This window comes from Crotalus tigris, unplaced genomic scaffold, assembly GCF_016545835.1.
Source record: "Crotalus tigris isolate CLP2741 ecotype Arizona unplaced genomic scaffold, ASM1654583v1 scf7180000017549.6302385, whole genome shotgun sequence".
Taxonomy (NCBI): Eukaryota; Metazoa; Chordata; class Lepidosauria; order Squamata; family Viperidae; genus Crotalus; species Crotalus tigris.
The window spans coordinates 3,287,995-3,311,249 of NW_024096467.1; the positions used below are offsets into that span (position 1 = coordinate 3,287,995).

Sequence of the window (23,255 nt, forward strand, 5' to 3'; positions counted from 1 at the left end):
GCTTAGGTAGCTTTTAGTGGAAATCAGACAAAATCCTGGGGAGGACTATCAATAGTTACTAGTCTTCATAATCCACTATTACTTCCTTGAATACAGGTAGTGAACAGGTAACTGGCATCTTAAATATCAGATGCTACGAAGCAACAGTGGAAAAGGGCTATCACAATTTTAAAAAGATTTATGAGCTTCCCAAATATATATGGTTACCTGTTTATGACACAACACTGAGCTTGAGGGGATCTTGCTCAAACCAGCAAGACTCTTTTCATGTATGTGTCTGTATGTTCATGCTCCTTTGAGCTTTTTTTAAACTAAAGATGGCAGGGACAGAACTTCCATGCAAAATATGTGCTCTCCCACGTGCCTCTCCCATTGTACACCACTGTTCAAAACTATCCGAATAGGGTAGAAGTCCCCCAATTACTATGTTCCTTTTGTCTTCTACATCTCAAGAGGGCTGGGGAAAGGAAATAAGATATTCTTCTTATAGAATATTCAATAGTGTCTCTCTTTTAAATCTAGTGCTTTAGATATATGAATAGTAAGCTTTATCTTGGTTGGGGTTACCTTGCTCTTATGGGCTGTGATCCGAGTCGCGGTCCTAGAGCATTCCCATTCCCAGGTGAGTTCTTCCGAGCTAATGCAGGTGAGATAGAAGTAGTTCTCTGAGGCACCTGTAAGAAAACCCAAAGTGTGCTGGCTACTGAAATTCTGTTGCCAGAAGTAGGCTCCCGGACTCAAAATGGGACAACTGCTGTGGCCAGCTTGTCTCTGCCAGCTTGCCACTGCAAACTAGCCACAGCCAACTCACGTTGGGACAATTGCCACAGGACAATTTAACAATTCAATTTAATTATTTAATATAAAATTATTTTAATTTTCATCACTCACATTTCATTCTGTCCCTCCTTTTGCATCCTTTCTTTAGTGATTCTATTCCACCATTTCTTTGATATTAGTGTAACTGTCGTCCCACGGCAAGTTGTCCTGTGGCAAGTTGCCGTGGCCAATTGTCATAGTCCCTTCCAGACTGTACCAACATATTACGGGTAATGAGTATCAGATTAGGCAAATTTGCCAGTAAAATGTGCTTTGCTTTTTTCTTGCGAAATAGAATTATTTTTTTCAGCAAAGCAAGTGTAAACTGCATTGGGTGTTTCCACAGCACCTTTTTAAGAAAGTAAAGATAATATATGAAATGTATTCATTTTAATTCCATAGGGTAACTTACTTGTTTCAATCAAGGCTTGATGACCTTTGTTTTAAGTTGCCACACCAATATGTGGTTTGCAGGAAGTCATATAAGGGAACTAAAAATTCCAAGATTTTTGGAAGGGTGTCCTAATGTGTCCCACAGAAACAGAGAGGAAATTGATTTTTCATCAGAAGCAAGGCACTTGGTTTGAAACCTTGAGGTGGCTTATATATGGGTCTTTCTTTTCTTTTATCCCTACTGCGAGAACTCAGTGAAGTGAGTTCGGCTGAGAGGTTACAAATGGCCTATAGTTATCCAGTGAGCTTCCATGATTGAGTGGGAACTAAAATCTGGATCTTCTGGCTCCAGGTCCAAGACATATTATACTACAATGGCACTAATGATGGTAGTATTTTATTATTATAATGAGCCATTGAATTGCAGAGTAGAAGTGCAGCAGCCCTATTGATTTTAATGTCAGCCCAGGCATTAAGAGCCACTTGAAGATTCTAACAGTTGCTAACTCAAAACCAAGATGTACAAAATTCAATGGAGCATTAACATCATAAGCCATACAAATATGGTAATAATAAGCAATGCAGAGATGAGAATATCAAAATGTTACTGCACTATGTATGTTTTTGCACTGGCATTATTTTAAGCCAGATAATTGGTTCATCTAGATCAGCATTGTCTATCCTTAGTGTGGGGTAGTCAGCTTTCCAAATATTATTGGACCTTGAGTCTTAACAGTACAGCCAGCACAATCATGGGTGATGGGAACTGTAGTTCACTATAAGTTGGATGAAAGTGTTTTGCTGCCACTCTGTTTTAATCAATTTTCTTTTCATACCTACTAGAGATGCCAAGGACTGAACTTGGGATCTTCTATATAAAGCCTTTTTCCAAAGTAAGCCATAAAATATTATGTTTAGCAGTGGCCTTGTTCAAAGAGAAAAAGCCATGAATATACAAATATTTAATTATTTACACAAATGTTTATGGGAGGTAGATTTGACTATAATACACACATTCAGATTTTTAATTATGCACAGATATTCATGTGATGGTTTGTGGTCTCAAACAACAAATTATTTCTGAATTGGTCTGAGTAGGAATGAAGATAATACCATTCCACATTAAAATGTGATAAAATGGAACACAGTTCTGTATAGTGAAGGTTGTATAATAGACACGTACCCTAACTATAACCTCTGTGGATTTTGCTGCTGATCTGATGAAAAATGTGTTGTTGTTGTTATTAGTGATGATAATGGAATGGTAATATTTTTAATAATCCTTATAATTACAGAAATTCTTGAAGCAATTTTCAATAACCATATCATCATTGTAGAAAAAAAGTAAAATAAAAATGAACTAAAAATACAGGAAAAAATATCCCTTAAATGGCATGTTAGGCAGAGTTAGTGATAAGGGTGGTTGATGTAAAAAGATATATATATATATATTAAGAAGTGAGAAACATGTCATTATTGGGGCTGGTGTAACACAAAAAAGGGAGGGTATATCACGGCACAGGTGCCACAAAAGACGAAATCCTCTGTGCCACCATCAGATAGACTATAGGGCATTTTTTGTGTTTCCAACATGTGGACATTTTTTTAGTGCTTCTAGTATGTTCAGTGCAACTACCTTGCAGCTGAAATGGAGCATTTCACGAACAACGTCATACACAGAAGATTTCAAAATGAAATCTTTTGCACTCTTCATAGACAAAAGCTTTATAAATAACCTGGTCCTGAAAATTCTTTTTCAAAAGGCAATTTATTTTTCCTTGAAGACGTTTCGCTTTCCTTGAAGACTGAAGCAGCTTCTTGGATGAGACGCAAAATGCCTTCAAGGAAAATTACAAGTCCAGTTGCCTTTTGAAAAAGCACCTCTGGGATAACCATGACCTGGATGTCTGAGAATGTCCACAGACAACCTGGTTCTAACTCAGTGTTTCTCAACCTTGACAATTTTAAGCATGTGGACTTCAACTCCCACAGCCAGCAAGACTGGCTGTGGAATTCTGGGAGTTGAAGTCCACATGCCTTAAAATTGTCAAGGTTGAGAAACACTGTGGCATATAATTTTCTTCAAAAAGAAAAAAAGTTCACCTCTCTACTTCAAGTGAATAATTTATTTTCACTGTGAATCTTAGGGGATTAAACTTTTGTTGATTTCACAGCTCAAGCAACTTAGCACATTACCCATAGGTTATGGTTCTACAATGCAGCTAACCGAGAACCCCATCTTTAAGCCGGTTGGAGGACTCTCTGTGGTCATCTTATCTGTCAACTCCTTAATCACAAAGATAATCCTGTATTCAAGACGATTTCCTCCCTTTAAGATTGGACACAAAAACACTGCTTGTTTTCTGCACCATTGTTCCTGGTGTCATGTAAGGTGACCTTCTTATTTTGAAAAGAAATGATCTGGGGGGGGGGGAATCCCTAATATTTCTTGGTAAGTATTGTATAAATTATTCATGACAGAGTGCAATTTTTTCTCAGAAAAAAAAACCTGTAAGGGACATCTCTGTATTTAATCAATCAGCTATTTCTTTTTCTTCTTTTCATATTTGTGCAATCCGAGATTCAGCATGAAAAAGAAGCTATTTTTTTATACGAAAGAAAACAAAGCATCATCATCAACAGCAGTATCTACATTAGTGGTTTGGAACAGAGCCTTAGATTGCAACATAATAGTCACTTACTTAGGAGAAAGGCCCATGCATTTCAGTGGGACTTAATTCTAAGCAGATGCATATGGAATTGCATTAATTAAAGATCTACTGCTGCCCTCAAATAAATGAAAGCACAAAGATTCTGGAGCACTTCTACAACATCCTATCCAATATTGATTATATCTGGAGGCATGATGTCAGCCTGGATAGCTTACAGGTTTGATCCAGTATGGCAAGTTTTATGCTTACTGCAGATTTCTTTTTTAAATGCAAAGCTGGGAGTAGGAGGGAAGAAAAGGGAAGCCAAAAGACAGACATACCGCATCCACTGCAAAATTATTTTAATAGCCTTTTATATTATTTATCAGCTAGCACAGTGTATTGATCTCATGCATATTTTTTTTTAATGGCTTGTTGCTTTAACCTGGAACTCCACAGCCAAAATGATGCTGGAGAATGCTGTATGGATTTGTGCTCACAATAAGATCTTATTTGTGTCTGATATAGCAATCATTGGTTTCAATGTCTGCTTGTTGCCTTGACTGGTATATTCCATAAAAGAATCCAAACTCCCAGTGTCATCTCTAGGATCATTTTGTTAATTACTGAATAGGAAATCCAGCTAAACATCCCTATTTGTCTATATAAGTGAGAAAACAACTTGCACTAATACATTTGAGGATGGGCTGTCTCCCTACAGCTGGTAAACCTGCCTAGCTTTGATTATTTGCATAAAATGTTATATGTCCTTAGTTCTTATGGGAATGACGGCCTGTCCAGAATAATTTGGGTTCAGATTAGGAGGTTATGGGAAGAGAAACCTTTGTGTTAGTTTCCTTGTCTATTTTCAGAAAGACACAGCTACTATTAGAGGAGGTCAGGTGGTGCCTGCAGATTGAAAACTTCATTGCTTCTGCCAATATAGTTTAAAAACTGGATAAATATACATCTCTAAAAGTGAGCCAATAGCTACCAGTCGGTTTCTTTAATTATTCAGTGGACTCATGACAAGAAGCTATGGAAAATCAATGAATTTTTATTCGGTCTTATCCAGGTCATTATGTTTGTCTCACAACCTGAGGTCATAAGGTTGCACATAACCCTAAATTATCAAGAGTTTACTCTGTTGCAACTAGATTAAAGGAGATAATTATTAAATGCAATATAAAATAGGGATATTATATACGGATTCTAATTATAATTACATTGAAACTGAAAACAAGTTAAGTTTTCATATGGCCCCACCTACTACTTTTTGGAAAGTGGCTCTGATATGTTATTAAAAAAAAATGAGAGTGCTTCTCAGCCCCAGAAAGTAGGGTTGCATTTGCTTGATGCATTTGCTCTTTGGTAGAAACCCTGGGGCAAACCATTCCATCTCAGTTGCCTCTTCATGTTTTAAACTGGAGTTACTGTACTTTCATCCTATTTATTTTACTGCAAATAATTAAGAGACTTCGGATTTTGTCAGTATATAAATGCAATGAATGGATGAATGAATGAATGGATGGATGGATGGATGAATGAATGAACAGTGAACTGTTGGCGACTAGTTTTACCAGATCTGGACTGAAAAAAAGCAAAAGCAAAACCAGGCAACCAATTCAGAGTAGCAATTATATAATGTATGAATCTCTTTGCTGCCATCTAGCAGGCATCTGGATTTTGGCAACTCAAACTGGCTAGTTTCATTAGAGGCTGAACCTGGTACCTTTTGTGGTCTATCACAGAGCTCGTTACTGCCCTCAAAGGAATTTGAAGCATGTCCTCAAGAATTAGTGTATCTGGCCCTTCAATTGCAGTTGTCACCAGGACCATACTGGGAAAGTGTCCCTAGTGCCATCTGAAAGACCTGCAGCGCCACCACAGTTGTCTAAGCTATCTATTCCGAATTTTGTAACTTAGCACAATTCCTTTTTTAAATTTGTTTTTACCTTTGGTGGAATGTCTTCTTCCTGCCGTAACCAAGAACTTCGATCAAACTTTTCAACACGAGGGGGGAGAGGAGGCTTTTCGGAAGTGGGGTCCGAGTTCTGCCTTGGCATCTCAGTGCGGTGAGAGGTCACCGTTAGAGCTTCCTGAAACCCAGCCATTCCCTTTGTGGGTTGTTCATGCAGTGACTGAGAGGCAGGCAAGGAAGGTCCCTGGGATTTCACACTGACCAGATGTGGAATCTACGCACCAAGTTGAAACAAAACCATAAGTATAAACTGGAAAAAAGTTATTAAAAAGAGTATAATGAAGCATATGGTGTTTTGTTTTGTTTTTAGAAAAATGTTTCCCCAATTTTTATTTTAGTTTTGATCTTTAAAAAAAATGAATTTGATTTAAAAAAAAAATAAGATTCAAGATATCTTTCAATAGTAAGTGGATGAAGTTCAGGAAATGCCAAAGATGAGATTCCTTATTTGGTCTGAATTCTGTTCCTCTAAGAATGTCTGCTAGAGCGTAGTTTTTAGTTATATGATAATGTGTTATTTATGAAATGATGCAAGAAAGTTACATATGAAATGTTTGTTTCTTTGGCGTGGTTTGTGATATCCAGAAACAAAGGAAACTTGATTTTCCATAGATTATTGTTATTCCCACCAATTGGTTTGGTATGTCAAATCCATGGTTTTCAGCTTCTTTATTTTAAAGAATATTTCAAAAGGGGAGTGGCTGTTTTCAGGAGTTTCAGATTCTGATAAGTCGTCAAAACTTTCTGCATTTACACTACTGTAAAATTATAATGATTAGGAATCATGTATAGAGACTCATCAGGCAAGGCTGGTGGCTCCTCATTTTGGTTGCACTGAGTTGCCAAAATAGAAACAGGAAAAAGTAAGTTTGCAATTGGCTTAACAGCTACAAGAAAAGATAAAACTGTGAGTCTAAATATCATTTGGACAGACGCAGATCATGTTGACTCTAAGTCTCAGTTTGTCTGATCCATAGTGCGTTCATCATACCAGCTGGGTCTATATTAATACATTAAGCCATAAATCCTTATCGACAATAGTTAATAGTTCACACAAGAAGGAAAACTAAAACCCAAAAGCACCTTGTAATTTAGTCTGCTATATACAGCTGCTTATTTTATACTTCCTCTAAAATATTAAATTCTTTGTATTATTTTGGTGGCAAAGTATGGTGGAATCTCCAGCTAGAGTAGAGGGAGGCATTAAGAGGGGGCTGAGCTTAGAATCCTTGCACTGCAGAAAGTCGCACAGGCCTGACTTCCCCCAGAATCTCTGAAGCCTTATCTATCTATTCCCAAGGGAATGTATTCAGTCTGGCAAGATTCCTATAACTTAGAGACTAACAATAAAGTTTTTGTTTGAGACTATTCACGAGTGGTTCTGCTTGCTTGAATAAAAGGGGGCTTGGATATTATGTTTTAGTTTTAACACAAACACTCAATTTTCATGTTGTAAATGACCTAGGTCAGCTAAAAGGGATGCAAAAAAAAAAAAGCAATTGCATAGAACAAAACAAGCAAACAAAAACCTTGGCCAATATTTTGTTTTACTTTAATTGGAGGAATGGATCACAAGCGAGCTGAAAGAATTGCCATCCTGGACCAAAGCAGCATTTAATGTTATCTTCTAATTCTTCTTTCATGGAACGCACTGGTTTATGGACCTAGAAGCAAGCTGACTGATGTAGAAGCATGTGGTTTGTTGCACAACTGAAGGAGAAAAAGGGATGATTTGGAGTGGAACTGATGATGAGTTTATGAATGGAACCGTGGAAATGCAAAGACAAGTATGGTATTATTAATTTCACTCATATTACCAGGAATTGAAGGAGGCAACAAATCAAAATTTGCTCTGGAGCAGATCCTCTAGATATCCATCAAACAGGTTGATATCTTACAGTATATACTTCCACTATGTCACATTCACAATTTATTTAAATATGTATTGTGCAAATATGTTCACATATATAATTCTGTGGAGGCTTGGAGAATGTGACAAATGCATGCACGGCTTGGACATGTCAGAATAGTTCCTCAGGGACTTTTCAAATCAATGCTATTTGAACGAGATATTCTGAATTCTTCATGTGTGCCACTGTTTGTGCCAAAAGACAAGATACAATTCCACACCACTGTTAACATTATTTAAATACTCCTCTTTATCAGAGTTCCTGGAGCATGTTTCCTTATGACTTGACTTTTGACTTCTCTCCCAAAGAGCCAGGTTAAGGGCAGATTGATTGACACATTTTTCATTTCCTCCGCCCTATGGGTAGCTTGACTGTCTAAATCACAAGTGCAGGAGGACTGATCAATGGTCAAGATTTGACCCACATTGCCTCCATATCTTGCCTACAAGTTCTCCTTCTAGCCCAGTGTTTCTCAACCTTGACAATTTTAAGGCATGTGGACTTCAACTCCCAGAATTCCACAGCCAGCATTGCTGGCTGTGGAATTCTGGGAATTGAAGTCCACATGCCTTAAAGTTGTCAAGGCTGAGAAACACTGTAATCTAGCCCATTATGATTTCCTCACTGTTATTTCTGGTCACTCACCCATCCAAAAATTTCCATTGTCGCTGCTTTTTTCTATGGAAAGCCAATGGAGACAAGTCCAGATGAAATCTGCTGCCTAAAAAAGCAGCTTTAGGGATTATATTTTCTCTCAGAAAAGTAAAGGATGCATGCTACTTCATCAGGACGTGTGCATCTCTTAAATTTGAATGATTTCAAACAGTGGAGACTGCTACTGTTCTACAAATTTTAATAACAGGATGATTAAATATCCTTAATTTTATTTTCATTATTATTCCATATGCAGAGGACAATATGGCGGTTGTGACAGCTAAGTTGGATTTCTTTATTTCTCTCTCAGATAAGGGGAGGAGGGAAAACAGTCAATGAGCAGTGTAACTGAATTAGTCTATGACAAACTACATGCAGAATTTGACTGTGCTGTTCTGAAATGTTAATGCCTGTTAAACAGGGTAACTGCTTAGAGATGACATTACCTTTGATGAGAATAATCTGTCACATTCCGGTCTGAGCTGCATCTGAGCAGCAAAGAACAGGAAGCTTTACTTAGGCACAATACCTGTGGATCCACCGCTCGCAACATGGGTGGTGTCCGAGCAGGCTGCACCCCGCTGATACTAAAGGATTCTGATCGAGGCGGGAGGTTTGGATCAGAAATTCTGTTGGCCACCTTGTGAGACATGGCTGGGGAACTTTGCCGGTTAAGTCTGGAACGTTCTTCAACCTGAGGCAAGAGGAGAAAAAGGAGCTGTGAATTCAAATTGTCTGAAGACACTGTCCAAAAATATCTCTAAAACCTGTAGAGCCATTTTCTCAGTCTGTATTTCCAATCAGCTATTCAAAAGACAAAAATACCCCAAACTATGAATTGTGGCTACTGTAGAGGACTTTCATATTAATAAACAGTATAATAAAATTAGTCACTGTTGCTCAGTTTATAAATTTTGTTCAAGTCTAGTTCTACTTCCTGTCATATAAATAAATATTCAATCAACTGAATTTAAATGGTTTCCTAGTAATCATCAAGAAGGCTAAAGTATAGACCAAACAGATTGTAACTCAGCAAACAGCAGTCAACTGAAAGGCCCAAAGTAATACCTGAATGCATACAGAAACAGGTTGCAGGACAAATTTCCAAATTTTTACCTATTTTTCTTCCTTGCCTTGGCAGAAATTAATCCAAATACATATGTATCCTCATATGAAAGTCTCTTTTTTAAAAGGTAACATAATCAACTATTTATTTTTATGCATTTGGCTCCAAATGTATTTAGGGGTATATTTAGCAGGCTATATTTTAGATGTTGACTTTTTAAAATGACTGTACAGGTTTTGTATATTTTTCTTGTATATAGCAGCCTCCAGAACCTGCCCAAGCAGACAGATGGTTTGTACCGCTCTCCAGAAGATTATAAATCAAAAGCAAGAAAATTCATTTTTATGCCAGATTACCCCAGCCGTGATCATGGATTCCTACCATTCATAAATTTTATCTTTGGGAAATTTCCTGCTCTGAATCCATCAGCAGAAAGAAGAAAAGCAAATTGCATGAAAGAGCAACAGGTAAGGAGAGATGCAAAGACAGAGCAGACTTCTCTGTCTCCCCTCTTCCGTGGCTTTTGTGATCCCAAGTACTTTAAGAGATGGGACTGCATTCATAGCATAATGAAACCAACAAGCCAGCTTAACTGGATACAGATACAACCCAGCTTTTGGTTTCAAAAAAGCAAGTACAGCAGTAAGAAGACCACAAGATAACAGCTACCCCAAGAAAGCAGATTCCCAATCTTTACCTCAAGGCAGATTAAAACATGTCCCATGTAGCACGATAAAAGAATAGCAAAGACTGCTGGAAGATCAAAGCATTTGTTCTCAAAAGAGGCTACTTTACAGAATCTCAGCATGATCTGTTGTTCCTACCAATAGACTGCACTGATCCTTCAATTGTTCTGGTATCATACGTGGACCACAGGAAGTTCCTGAATTCTGAATTATAGCACTGGTCCTTCTACTTTCAAATTATCCAAACTGACTGGTTTTGGTAGGAATCTTTCCTAACCCTATCCAGAAAACTCTGGAATTTTATATGCCCCTGATCTATGAAGAGATGCATCCAAAGACTGAACTCAAAGGGGGCATATCCTGAATAGACGATTATACAGAAATGCCAAGAGCCTTTATACATTTTAAAGTAGTGCAAAGTATAAAGCTTCAGTAGTAAACTTTGAGAAACCCTAGTTTAGAGGCTCTCAAATCCTTGGATTATCACTTGTCTTCCAAGAGATGTTTGATCTCTTTTGAGGGCGTGAGCATCAAAACAAATATTAAAATGCTTTCAATAAGAAATGACAATGGTATACTGTTATTAACGTATGTAATAATTAATAGAGCCAGAATCTAATGGGATATCCTGATTAAAAAAAATATGCCAACAATAAAACTATTTCAGACAAAATGTCATCCCAGATTTGAATCAAACGGGAGTGATAATCAACACCTGCATTTTAAAAAATTGTTCTAACATACCCTCACCATCACCAATGGATGCTTACCAACCTTCAGTGGTGCGCTTAGTCTGACAATGCTACAAAAAAGATTTACAAGGTAAAACAATGTCTAGATAGGTAGAGCGATGTTGTCTGGTTATCCTTAGGATGCCAAACACAAGACAGAGTGATGGTGAGCTGCTCTGCTTCCTTCAAATGCTTAGTTGCCTCCATTATGCTCAAAAATGTGGTGGAATAATAATGATGATGATGATGATGATGAGTTGGAAGGGATCTTGGAGGCCTTCTAGTCCAACCCCCTGCTCAGGAAGGAAACCCTATACCATTTTAGACAAATGGTTGTCCAGTCTCTTCTTAAAAACTTTGAGTGTTGGAGCACCCACAACTTCTGGAAGCAAGTTATTCCACTGATTAATTGTTCTAACTGTCAGGAAATTTCTCCTTAGTTCTAGGTTGCTTCTCTCCTTGATTAGTTTCCATCCCTTGGTTCTTGTCCTGCCTTCAGATGCTTGACTCCCTCTTCTTTGTGGCAACCGCTGAGATACTGGAACACTGCTATCATGTCACCCCTCGTCCTTCTCTTCACTGAACTAGACATACCTAATTCCAGCAATTGTTCTTTGTATATTTTAGCCTCCAGTCCCCCGATCATCTTTGTTGCTCTTCTCTGTACTCTTTCTAAAAGAGTCTTAACATCTTTTTTACATTGTGGTGATCTTCTTTGGAAAAAAAAAAGAGTCATGGGGGAATAGTTCTTTCCTGAAAGACTGATTCCCCCTTTCTGTGAAATGGCACCAAACTCCAAAGAATTGGAGAGGACAAAGCAAGAACATATTGCTTGTAGTGTCCTATATCCAGTGTCCTGGTCACTCTCTCTCTTAACAATAAACACAAGTCCATCCCATTGCAAAAGTGTGAATAACAACCTTCATAGCTCCATCCTTCCCTTCCATCACCCAACATTTTAATCCTGAACAGACAGTCCTAATGAAAGGAAATAAATTACTTAATTTTGTAAATAATAAAATATTGTAACTATACACGGTTGACATGGTTTTGTACTGCAATATCTGAGCCAGAAAGTAGCTCCAAATGTTGTTTGATCCTTTGACAATTATGTTTGCTTGTTTGTTTTTAACTTCAATTCTTGTTTGCCATCCTCCAAATGACCACGAAGCAGTTGACTAAGCTGCTAAAATAGTCAAGCCCACAGAGTATTTTCTATCCCTGAGGAAATAAAGGAGTGTATTCTGGGATGCTATCCAATAGTTATATATCGGGCAGAACCAGCTCTGGCAGCAAATTAAGACAAGATTAAAACAACCCTCAAACTAGGATATGGTCACCAAAACGTCAAGCACTTTGTTACTAAACTGGCTTGATGTGGTAGAACAGGGGTTCTCAACCTTGGCAACTTTAAGACTTGTGGACTTTGCTGGCTGAGGAATTCTGGGAGTTGAAGTCCACAAGTCTTAAAGTTGTCAAGGTTGAGAACCCCTGTGGTAGAAAGTTCTGCATAATTAAATCAGCTTTCAAGCGGGCAATATTTATGATAAAGGAAGCTAGACCAGTCTGGAAGGTTCTTTCCTCCTACATGGCTTAATAAAGGCAATTTGGGTTAGAGAGAATCCTTTATTGCTTTATGCAAGCAGAATGTTGTTGTTTCTTTGAAAAATCCACTCAAATTCACTAAATACCTTTCCCTGGATTATTTTAGGACAAATCTCTTTACAGTTCTGAAATATGTTCTCAAGGAAAATTGGGAAAGTAAATGGCAACACTTCTTAATAAAAACAAATCTCATGAATTTTGTGAATACTGGCTTGCCATCCACCTAATGGCAAATTTACTTCTACATGTCTCTGGGGAATTTTAGACAAAATATTATTTATGCCTAGGTCAAAGATGAGGATGCAAACAGAAACTCCCCATTTCCCTCACTACCATCAATTATTATTTTTTATGATCTGAATTAAAAGTAAATGTATGCAGTCTTTTATTAATATTTCCAACCAATATTTTAAACTGTCCCACTCTTCTGCCCAAAACAACCATCAGCCAAACACTTGTTGAGACTGCACAGAAAATCTGAGAGGCAAGCTATTTTTATGTATGTGATACACTTAGACAGTGTTACCTATTAACACTCCACTTTTAACAGCATTTCAGTTCCAGTGTTTCTCAACCTTGACAATTTTAAGGCATGTGGGCTTCAACTTCCAGAATTCCACAGCCAGCATTGCTGGCTGTGGAATTCTGGGAGTTTTAGTCCACATGCCTTAAAATTGTCAAAGTTGAGAAACACTGAGTTACACAAAGCAGTAGACACTTGGGACTCATGTTCTGAAGATCTCATTCACAACAAACTCACTGGCCTGAGTGCAGATTGTATTTCAGCTCCTCAGAAAAAAATCCAAAACAAATGGGTTTTATGAGACACATTATCTTTATCCAACACCTTGCACACTTGTCAAAGTTTTCACCATTGTTTATAAGCATTGGTAAACAGTTGAACAAACCACACTTTGGAGTAAAAGCAGTTTAACTTTTATTTAAGTTGTGATCAGTCTTAGCGGCAATGGGAATAAAAATAGCGGTTGCTTGCCATCAGTTGTTTAAAAGAAAAAGCATTTTACAGTCTGAATTCAAAGTAAAGTTATGCCGCCTCTTCTATTAACATTTCTAACCAATATTTTAAAATAAGCACTTGATTTTTCTTTTAGTTAGACTCGAGCATGCATGGAATATGAAACAGCCTACCTCCTTTGGAAAGTCATGCCTACAAAAATATTTCTTCATTCAAGGAATCAAAAGAACTTTAGGGGAAATACACCTTTTGGGAAACACCAGAGAAAAGAAAGATGCCAACAGCAGCTAGATATGAAGCATGTCAGATTACAGACAACAAAAGGTTTACATTTTCATATTTTCCCATGACAGCGGTTAATTCAAGCCCCAACTAGTGTTTGATAAACATTAAGAATATTTTGGGGTCTGCATGCATTCCTTTGCTTATGATGTGATGCTCATAAAAGGATGCAACATCTTGAAAACTGCCCTTTAATTTAGACCAATTCATGTTTAAAATGCTTTGATTATATTTTGTAGATAAAGTAAAATATACAAAATTACTTTCGGCTATTACTTTTTTCTTGCGGAATCAAATAAGTTATAATCAGTTGAGAGCAGCCATTCTTCCAAAGCATTCCTGATTTCCTTGGTTGCCTGTGGCCTTTTTCTGTTCTTCTACAAAAGATCCATTCCCTTGCAGAAGATGTTTTAAGACAAGAGATGTAAGGTGCCTTTGAAAACTGGCAAGGTTCACTGGGTACTCTTGCTTAAGCAAAGCAAAGCAAAGCAAAGCAAAACAAAACAAAACTTCCTTTTGGTTTGCTTTGGAATTTAGAGAATATGAAATTGAATAGCAAAAGATATTAGTTGCATGACTATATTTTGTGGAAGGTATAGAACATAGAATAATAGAGTTGGAAGGGATCTTGGAGGTCTTTTAGTCCAACTCCCTGATCAAGCAGGAGACCCTATATCATTTCAGACAAATGGTTGTCCAGTCTCTTTTTGAAAGCCTTCAGTGATGGAGCACCCACAACTTCTGAAGGCAAGGCATTGTTAATGGTTAATTGTTATCACCATTAGGAAATTTCTCCTTAGTTCTAGGTTGCTTCTCTCCTTTGTAGGTTTCCAACCATTGTTTCTAGTCTTGCCTTTTGGTGCTTTGGAAAATAATCTGACCCCTCATCTTTGTAGGAGCCCCTTAAATATTGGAACAGTGTTATCCCTTCTTTTCATTAGAATACCTGCATTCAGAGCAAAAGACTAAAAAGGGAAAAAATGAATTTGTTTATAGAAAGTTTGATTGAAAATATCACTTTATACGAATGTTAAAAACTATAACAAGATTTATATTCTTCCAAAAGATTAAAATGTGTGTCTGTATTTAAAAAGATGGATGATGTTGTAATAACAGGGATCTGTTTTTAATAACATTATTTTGAAAAGAAATATTGATAATATAAAGAAAATGTCAAGTATTGCATTAGTATTAGTAATACAGCATTCATTCATTTATTAATTATTCCATTGCACTGGTGTCATATGATAAGTTAGGTCTCCCTCTAATATGGACAGAAGCTATTAATATATTCAATTAATCATTCCAAATCCTGCCTTTTTATTCAGATACCACTCTCAGTGGGAGAGGACCCATGTGCAGTGGTAGATTATAATATGGAAGATCTCAGAGGAATCTGGTAATCTAGCTAAAATAATTATGTAACAGCTGATGGAAGACTATGGACAATTTTAAGATAATACAATAATACAAGATAAAATAACCTACAAAGCATTTGGTTGGCCTTGGCTGATATATAAACCTAAGGATGCTCTAACATCTTCTGCATTTGGATAGGGATAATTTGTGAAATCCAGGGTAGAAGTTAAATTGGGAAACAAAACAGAAAATCTTGGAATGACAAATCAGTTTGTGATGGTACATTGTAGTGGCAAACTACTTTCTTACCCCACCAAGAAAACTGTATGGATGTGTTTGTGTAAGTCACTAAAAGCTGAACTTGCTTGATTACAACAGAAGATTTTGGCCTGAAACCCTGGAGAATTTCAAGTGGCATTGCAACAACAACAAAAATAGCAACTTATTGGATCAAGTAACACAATGATTTGAAAATATAAGATCTTAAAAAGAAAGAAAAAAGTTATCTCTTCTTTTTCATTCCTCCCCAAATTTGCTCTTTTTAATTCCTCCTCAAATTTGCACTGTGTGTGTGTGTGTGTGTGTGTGTGTGTGTGTGTGTGTGTGTGTGTGTATTCCCTCTTGGGAACACCTAAATACAGCCTTGTTAACTTATTCTATGTTCCTCCAAAAAGAAAGAAAACATCTGCTGGATTTTAAAATTCAAATTTAACAGAAAACAGCAGATTGAAAATGAACAATTTCAAGTTCCTTTCAAAACGAGGAACAGAATGCAGTTAAGCTACCCAGCTACTGAGTATCAAGGAAAGATTGGCACGAACAAGAGCATTTGATTATGTTTAATTAAAAACAGGACCAAGTAAGGATGAATGGAACAATGGAATGCTGTTATCAAATTAAATGAGCTGATTTGAGTTTTAGCCAGATGTATGCATATAAATGAGATAAAAATATAACATGTTATATGAAATATAATTCATGTTTGGAGACTGGCACTTTGGCACTGCAAGCAGATACTATGTTAGAGGAGACAAGAGCTGGAATATCTCTTAATAAGGTAGATCCTAGCCACAGTTTTGGAAGAGCTTGTTACAAATACCCAAATGGCTTGCTTAAATAATAGCAATTCAAGGCAAAATAGCCTTTGCCTGATGCTATTTGTTTCAGAAATGCTATAAGATTTTAATAAGTCCTAGTTATAGAATGAGAGAACATTGTAGCTTATTGATAATACTGGGGAAATTATTGGGAGAACTTACCCACTGGAAGTGGTTTTATGTAATCCTGTCCAGCATATTGAAGGTTAGGTGTGCTAGAAGATAGAGTCATATAATTGTTCACATGCAAACCTAATGACTGTTTTGCATTTGGTATTTGTGGAGAAAGTTTGGAAGAAAAACTGGAAGAGTTAGAAAATGAACCCAGATTCACCTGCATAGTAGCACCAGAGGAATTGCCATGAGAATTTTTAGAAGGCCAAACCACTTCAGAATTAGAAGAAAATGAAAGAGCATTTAAAGACACTGAGCGAGAGGACGGAGATAAGGGTTCCATTCTGGATACATTCAACTGAGAAATTTGTGGAGAAAGATCCAGAGAAGGGACAAAAAGTTGCTCCATGCTATTTCCTATCATTTTCCTTGGCATCTGTGCATGATGGTTCCCACCAGAAAGACAATGATGTTCAAAGACACTCTCCATAGATACATGGTGCTTCTTATGGTCATATTGTATTTTGTGATACCTCAAGACACAGGCCGGGCTAGAAGCACTCAAATTTAGATAATCCTGCATTTTCGAGACATTGTTTAAAGATGGAGCACTCCTTGAAGGAGAAATAACACCTGGGTATAAATGTGAAGGATTTTTCCTTCTCTTGTCTCCATTGTGCTCTTGGAAGTTCATTTTGATTTTATAAGGAGGTAATGGTGGTTTATCTCTTTTTGTAAGATGAGGAGAAGACACTGACTTGACCTCCAGCGATTGCATCCTATCAGGGCTACACCCTTGTGATCGAGAGCCACGGAAGTACTTCATGTTGCTATTCTTTTTCCTTTGGTCTGGAAAACCACACATAGCTTCAGAGTTTATCAAAATGGATCTTCTCTTTGGATCTTCCTGAGGACTTGGCATGGAAATTGTAATGATAGGCAACAGTGCTACTTCTCTAGTAGAAGCCAACATGTCCTTTCCTTTGTGACCTAATGCTTGCTGATCCTGTAAGTTTTGTTTACCATGCAGTTTGGAAATGTTACGATAAGCCTTAGAGTTGGATTGAAGAACTGTGTCTTTGTGAGTAAGAAAGGGCACATGTTTGGGAATGGAACTATGGTTCTGTTTAGCTGGGATAACAGGCAGGTTATTAAAAGTTCGTTGCTGGACCTGGGGAAGTAGGATTACAGAAATTAAACTATTAAAAAACACACATTGTAACGAATCTCATAGACAACATCCAATTGTTCAATGTTTTGTACCATGCTCAACTAATAAGAGAAGAACCAAGCTTGCTTTGAAAATCTTGCTACTTCAGAAAATCAAGGAAACTAGATGTTCTAACTCATAAACTGGCAAACAACAATGCACACATACCTCTTAACACAGAAAATATACTAAGAGCCGTAATGGATCAAGCTAATGACCTATTTCTACAAGTTGATGAACTTCTTGGAAGTCACAGAGAGAACATTAAATAAATGGCTTTCCTTATGGTGACTGGTATTCACTGGGACTCTTTGAAGGTGGAGATTCCACTGGCTTTTAATGAAGATGAATTGGCTTGCTTATAAAATCACTTGAACCAATATTCTCTTACCAGGTGGAAGAACATAGCTGACCTTATTTCTACTTGGAACATAAGCATATTTAGGCAGGTGATTACGTAGATAGGATAGTTCTACAAAATACTATAAATTTAGAAAAAAAGCAAACATGGAAAAAGACAGCGCCAAACTAATTCCACTTTGTGGCCCAGAAGGCTATCTAAGACATAACAGAAACTGTACTCATATGAAAAATTTTAACTCAGCAATCCACATTTTTAGCAAGTAAGTTTGTTGTCAATGGTTGGAAACCTGAGTACTGAAATCTAATATTTAAAGGGTCAGAAAGCCATTCATATTATTTAAATTTAGACTAGAAGATATGAAGATATTCGAAGTTATCTTTGCACCTTTTAAAATGAATGCAGTGAACAGTATCTTTGAAATAAGTGTTTAACAATAATAAAGCCATAATCCTTGGATGCCTGTGTTTTCTTAAACTTGATTAAATGTGTGCATCCTATTTGGAAATAATTTCCCAAATTGTTATAAAAGTAATCACTATTATAATCTTTCATTATTTACCCTGAACTTTACATTTATGCTTTTTGGCGCCCAATAAATTTTAGCAGTTTACATTTAAGTAAATATAACCTTTTCAAAATCCTGATTAAAAGCATTGTCATCACATGTTGCACTGTACATTTCAAAAGATTCCCATCTCTCAAAGGTGTTTTCCTGATAATGATATTTATCTTCCAACTGTGGATCGTATTTGTTTGCTCGGTGAATTTTACAAACTTTTTGGCAGGATATTATCTAGTTTATTTTAAAATCAAGTCCAGAAAGAAATATTTATGTACAAATTAAAATTCTTCTCTCAGATAAAAATCCTAAAATTACAATAGTGACAGCCAAATTTTTAACTATGGCTATAGAAACAAAACCTAGATTAATAAATCAACATATGTGTTAAATGCTTTATGCAATATCTATCAATTTTTTTATGTGATAAAGTATTTTTCTTATGTCCAATGTTTTACATTACTTCTGTACTTTGTTACTTTTATCTGTGGTCTCTTATAAAATTACTTAAGGGTGCAAGATTGACTAAAATATTGTATAAGCTTTTTAGAAATTATTTTAGCAGAGTATTTGCATTCTTCCCTGTTTAAAATAGTTTCCAAATTCTCCTGCAAAACATGAACTTGATTACTATGGCAATTGCTTCATCTGATTGAGTCCATTTCATTGAGCAAATGAAACTCCATTACACAAAACAAATGGAAGGTTTCCAGTAAGAATGAGAAAAGTTTTTACAGTAAAATTCTCTTTTCATTCTTTTACCATTAAATTTGGAGACTGATCAAATTCTGTTAAATGGATCAAGATGAGAATCCTTCAAAATTATTCTGATTTTGCTACAATCCATGCAAACAAACAATACAGGAAGGGATCTTTTTGGAAATTTCTTCAGAGCAATTTACAATGAGTTCCCCAAACCACAAATGTGATTTAGACAAATGAGGCCAATTAAAGCTGTGATCTCAGGAACTCTGTATACTGCATTTATCTTCCAGGTTTCCCTTTGAGAACTTAAGATGATATACTTGAAGACCTTCCTTCATTTGATGCCTGTTTAGTAAGCTATGTTGAGAGAAAATGGCTCACTTAATGTCATCCAGCAATCTCCATATTCAAGTGGGGACCTGCAGCTGGATCTTCTCATACAGGTCATACATCTTAACCTTCACACTATAATGAAATGCCCTGTAATAGTCACTCCAGATAGTTATTAAGAGGTCAGCAGTTTTTCAGAGTGGTAGCAATTACTATGCCCCAGTGGCATCTACTATCTGCTTTTGAATGGGCAATCCTTTCTTTCAGAGGAAGTATATTATGTGAACATAACAGCTTCTTATTCAGTAGCTGGCACCACTATAATAATTGCGGCAGAGATGGGAGCAAGTTCCTTCTCTGACCTCACAGCAGGAATCAGGCTTTTTAAAAAATGAGCTGAATTTTAAAAAATCTATTCTGTTGTTTTGGACATCCCCACTTCCTTGCCTTTTCCTAACAAGATTGACAGAGATGCAGTTATTAAGAAAATTACAAGCATCAAAGAGGTGATTCAGTCCAGAATGCAATGGACAGTTAAATGACCAAATGGGGAAGGATTTTTTTTTTTAAATGTTGGTACAACAGCCAACACTAGCTGTATGAGATAATACATTGGGTAGCTATTTAATATGGAACAGGCAATGGCTTTCAAATTGTATAGGAGATCCTTAATCTTTCTCCGAAAATGTCCTTGCTTATAATTTGCATTTTGTAAAAATGTATACTTTCATGGAAGGACTAAGATAGTCTAAATATAACAGCACTCTGCTACATGGCAATTATGAGACTGACCAACACTTAACCAAGGCTTTCACATCAATGTCATCATATATTACTTCTGCAATGTGCTGAGGCTTGCATTATGTATGCAAAACACTTTAGCACATGATTTGATGTGGAAAGTGTTCCCTGAATATATAAGATTGAAAAATCATTTGAGGGGAAAAAAAAAAAAAGAAACACATTTTCATGTGGCTTTCCAAACAAAATGTCTCCAATACAACATATGGTGAAATGGCTAGGATAAAAACAGTGCAAAGTTCTAAACAGTGGTACTATGCAAAAAAATATATTATAATTTCATTTACATGCATGTGTAAATGTAAACCTATCCTCAATTACCCATTACATGAATTGGGAAAAGTACTTATCTGCTCTTATATTAGACACTGTGGAAAACGGATTAAGCTGTGCATTACCTCTGATATCTAACTTTAAAAATGTGTAAAATGCAAGAGAGCTTTTTAAAATACAATCTCTCTACATATAGGCAACATATCTTTGTGTGATTAAGCAAGCTATTAAAAGTGTTCTGCAATAGTAACTTTTCCTGACATATCAACAGTTGCCAATATTAGGCATGAAGATTTATCAGCTGGTACCACACATGGAACTGTGTCTTCTAAACATATGCTTTGGCCATGCCAGCATTTTCCACCGTATAATACTTTATAAAAACATATGTTTCATTGACTTTTTTTAAAAAAAATAGAATATTTCTATTAAGTATCACATACTGATGAATTTTGTTTTTCAAGTTGCTTGAAAAATACTTAAGACAGGAGAGATCTCTTCTTTTGCAAATAAAAAAAAGTGAAAACACTCAAATTTTTAAAATCCTGACCATCAATACTGCAATTCTGTTTTGTTGCTGAATCATTTTCTTTCCAGGATTAGACACACGGTAATTTTACCCAGTTACATCATACCACCCAGATCGGAATATGTGATACAACCACGGAATTTCAGAATTGTAAGGGAACCTCAATCAATCTAGCCTTTGGGTTGGACACAAGGACCTGATGACATCAGAGGGAAGATGACGTTATTGGGCCAAATAACCTAATATAATGAAGAATTAGTGCCAGGTAATCCCAAAGAGTTCTGGGTGTGGGCGGGAGGCTGAAAATGTGTGCAAATTGAATGTTGATGAAACTTGTTTGTCTAGCTATTCTAAGATAAAATGTGATCAGCCCTACCTCCTTTGCCCAAGCTGGCTTCTCAGTGGCATTCATCCCCTCCTTGTAATGATAGAGAGGCTTCTTCTCTGTTGGTCTCTGTTCTTGTCTCTGTTGCTGCTGTAAAGAAACTAGATAGTCTCTTTCTTGTTGCAGTTGTCGCTGTAGCCTCTCTGCTTGCCGTTGTTCCTCCAACTGCTTGCGCTTGTATTCCTATCAAGACATGTGCACCACACAAAAATTAACAAGCCGGAGAAGAGTATGAAACTGTGGGATACACTCTCACTATCAGAATGCTACTGTGAGGGAACAGCCATGTCTAAAGGTAGATGTTTACTGAATGAAAACTTAACATTAAAAGATGCAATGATTATGATTTCTATGGATCCCAATATTCTTTGTGTTTGGTTAGTGTGAACTTTGGCTTACCAAAGAGCAATTTAAGTTCTCAACCCCTTTATTCTGCATATACACAGTATTTACTCATTGCCCATTCCCAATCAATTTCATTACCAAATCTTAACATCCATCACCAACAGGTATTTATTTGACCTATTTCAATGGGAAGCAATTCAATCTCTATTCAATCTCATTTTAGACTTTACATATAAAGTGACTTTAAAAAGGGGGGGGAACCCTCCACAAAGCTTAATGTATGGTATTTCTGTGTCTGTGTCAGTTCAAACGGGATGAAATAAGTTAAAACTGTGTCTAAAGGGTCCTTGAAATTATGCTTATTTTAAATATGGGTATACAGTATTAGTAGCTATCGAAGAAGTATAATCACAATACGTCCAAACTGATGCTATCATTGATACAAAGAAAGGCATTAAATCTGAAAGGCATTTGTTGATAAATCTAATACATTGCATTTTTTACTTTAATTGACTCCTAGTGCAGAATTGTTAAAATGGCTGGCAGTAACAGAAATCTTTATATAGAAGTCTGTTTGCTTGTTCTATTGTTAACAAGGGAATAAAATATAAATATCACTAATTAATACAATGCTGGTTAAAAAAAATCCTAAATTACATATCCCAAACACTGACAAGATGCAACTTTGAACTAGGAGAAGGGACAAAGAAAGTACAAGAGGAAGTTAGATTATTTGTCTACTTAATTTTAAGCAGCGTTAAAGTGTAGTGATATACAGGCCTCCAACACACCTAACATGAATGTAAAGAAAGCAGCCTATAAAGAAACACGCCCCCAGACTGCATAGAGGAATTAGGTGTGTGAATATTGCACTGTAGGACACATTTCTATGAGGTTTCACTTAATTCTCAGTAATGAATAGAGAACAGAGACATACAGAGAAAGATGTGCAAGCAAGGAACTCTCCCTCTATTATATCCCCAATATAAACATTCAGAGTTCTTGGTAGGATTGCATTCAGGAAGAAACTAATGCAACATGCTATCTTCTCCACTGGAGATAAAGTTGGGCCTTAGCAGACCAGCTTCTCCCCAGTATGGCTTTTCATATTAGCTTAGCCTTTTAGGATTGCCACTTCAGATGTCCCCCCCCCCCAATTCCTTTGTTTACTAGCACTTTTCCCCATTCTTGTTGTTTTCTGATCTTTATTTCCTTCTCTGGTCTTACCATTTCTTTGGTAATCCCCATTAATACCTCACTATTATTTTCAGGCTACAAATAGAGAGCATTAGTGCTTATTGGCATTGGAATGGTCTCCCAAAATCAGGATTTCAGATTGTGCTTATTTCTCAGAAATTCTTCTCTTTCTAGCCAATTAATTGGACTTAGAAACTATCATTATTTAAGAATTAAATTGGCATATATGATCC

At 36.5% G+C, this 23,255-nt stretch overlaps 1 protein-coding gene across 6 annotated transcripts in view; it reads right to left on the reverse strand.

The window, feature by feature from the left end:
- The window catches only part of TNIK (TRAF2 and NCK interacting kinase), a 304,949-nt gene that overhangs the window by 47,268 nt on the left and 234,426 nt on the right, over positions 1–23,255 (reverse strand). For 5 of the 6 annotated variants that reach the window (XM_039338043.1, XM_039338070.1, XM_039338033.1 and 2 more), the window contains 4 exons: positions 21,472–21,663; positions 8,938–9,102; positions 5,819–6,058; positions 568–674 (listed from right to left, as the gene is read on the reverse strand). In XM_039338043.1, the coding sequence (XP_039193977.1) occupies positions 568–674; positions 5,819–6,058; positions 8,938–9,102; positions 21,472–21,663 (704 nt within the window). The remainder of the gene's footprint in view (positions 1–567; positions 675–5,818; positions 6,059–8,937; positions 9,103–21,471; positions 21,664–23,255) is intronic. The other variant, XM_039338077.1, reaches the window with a different exon arrangement.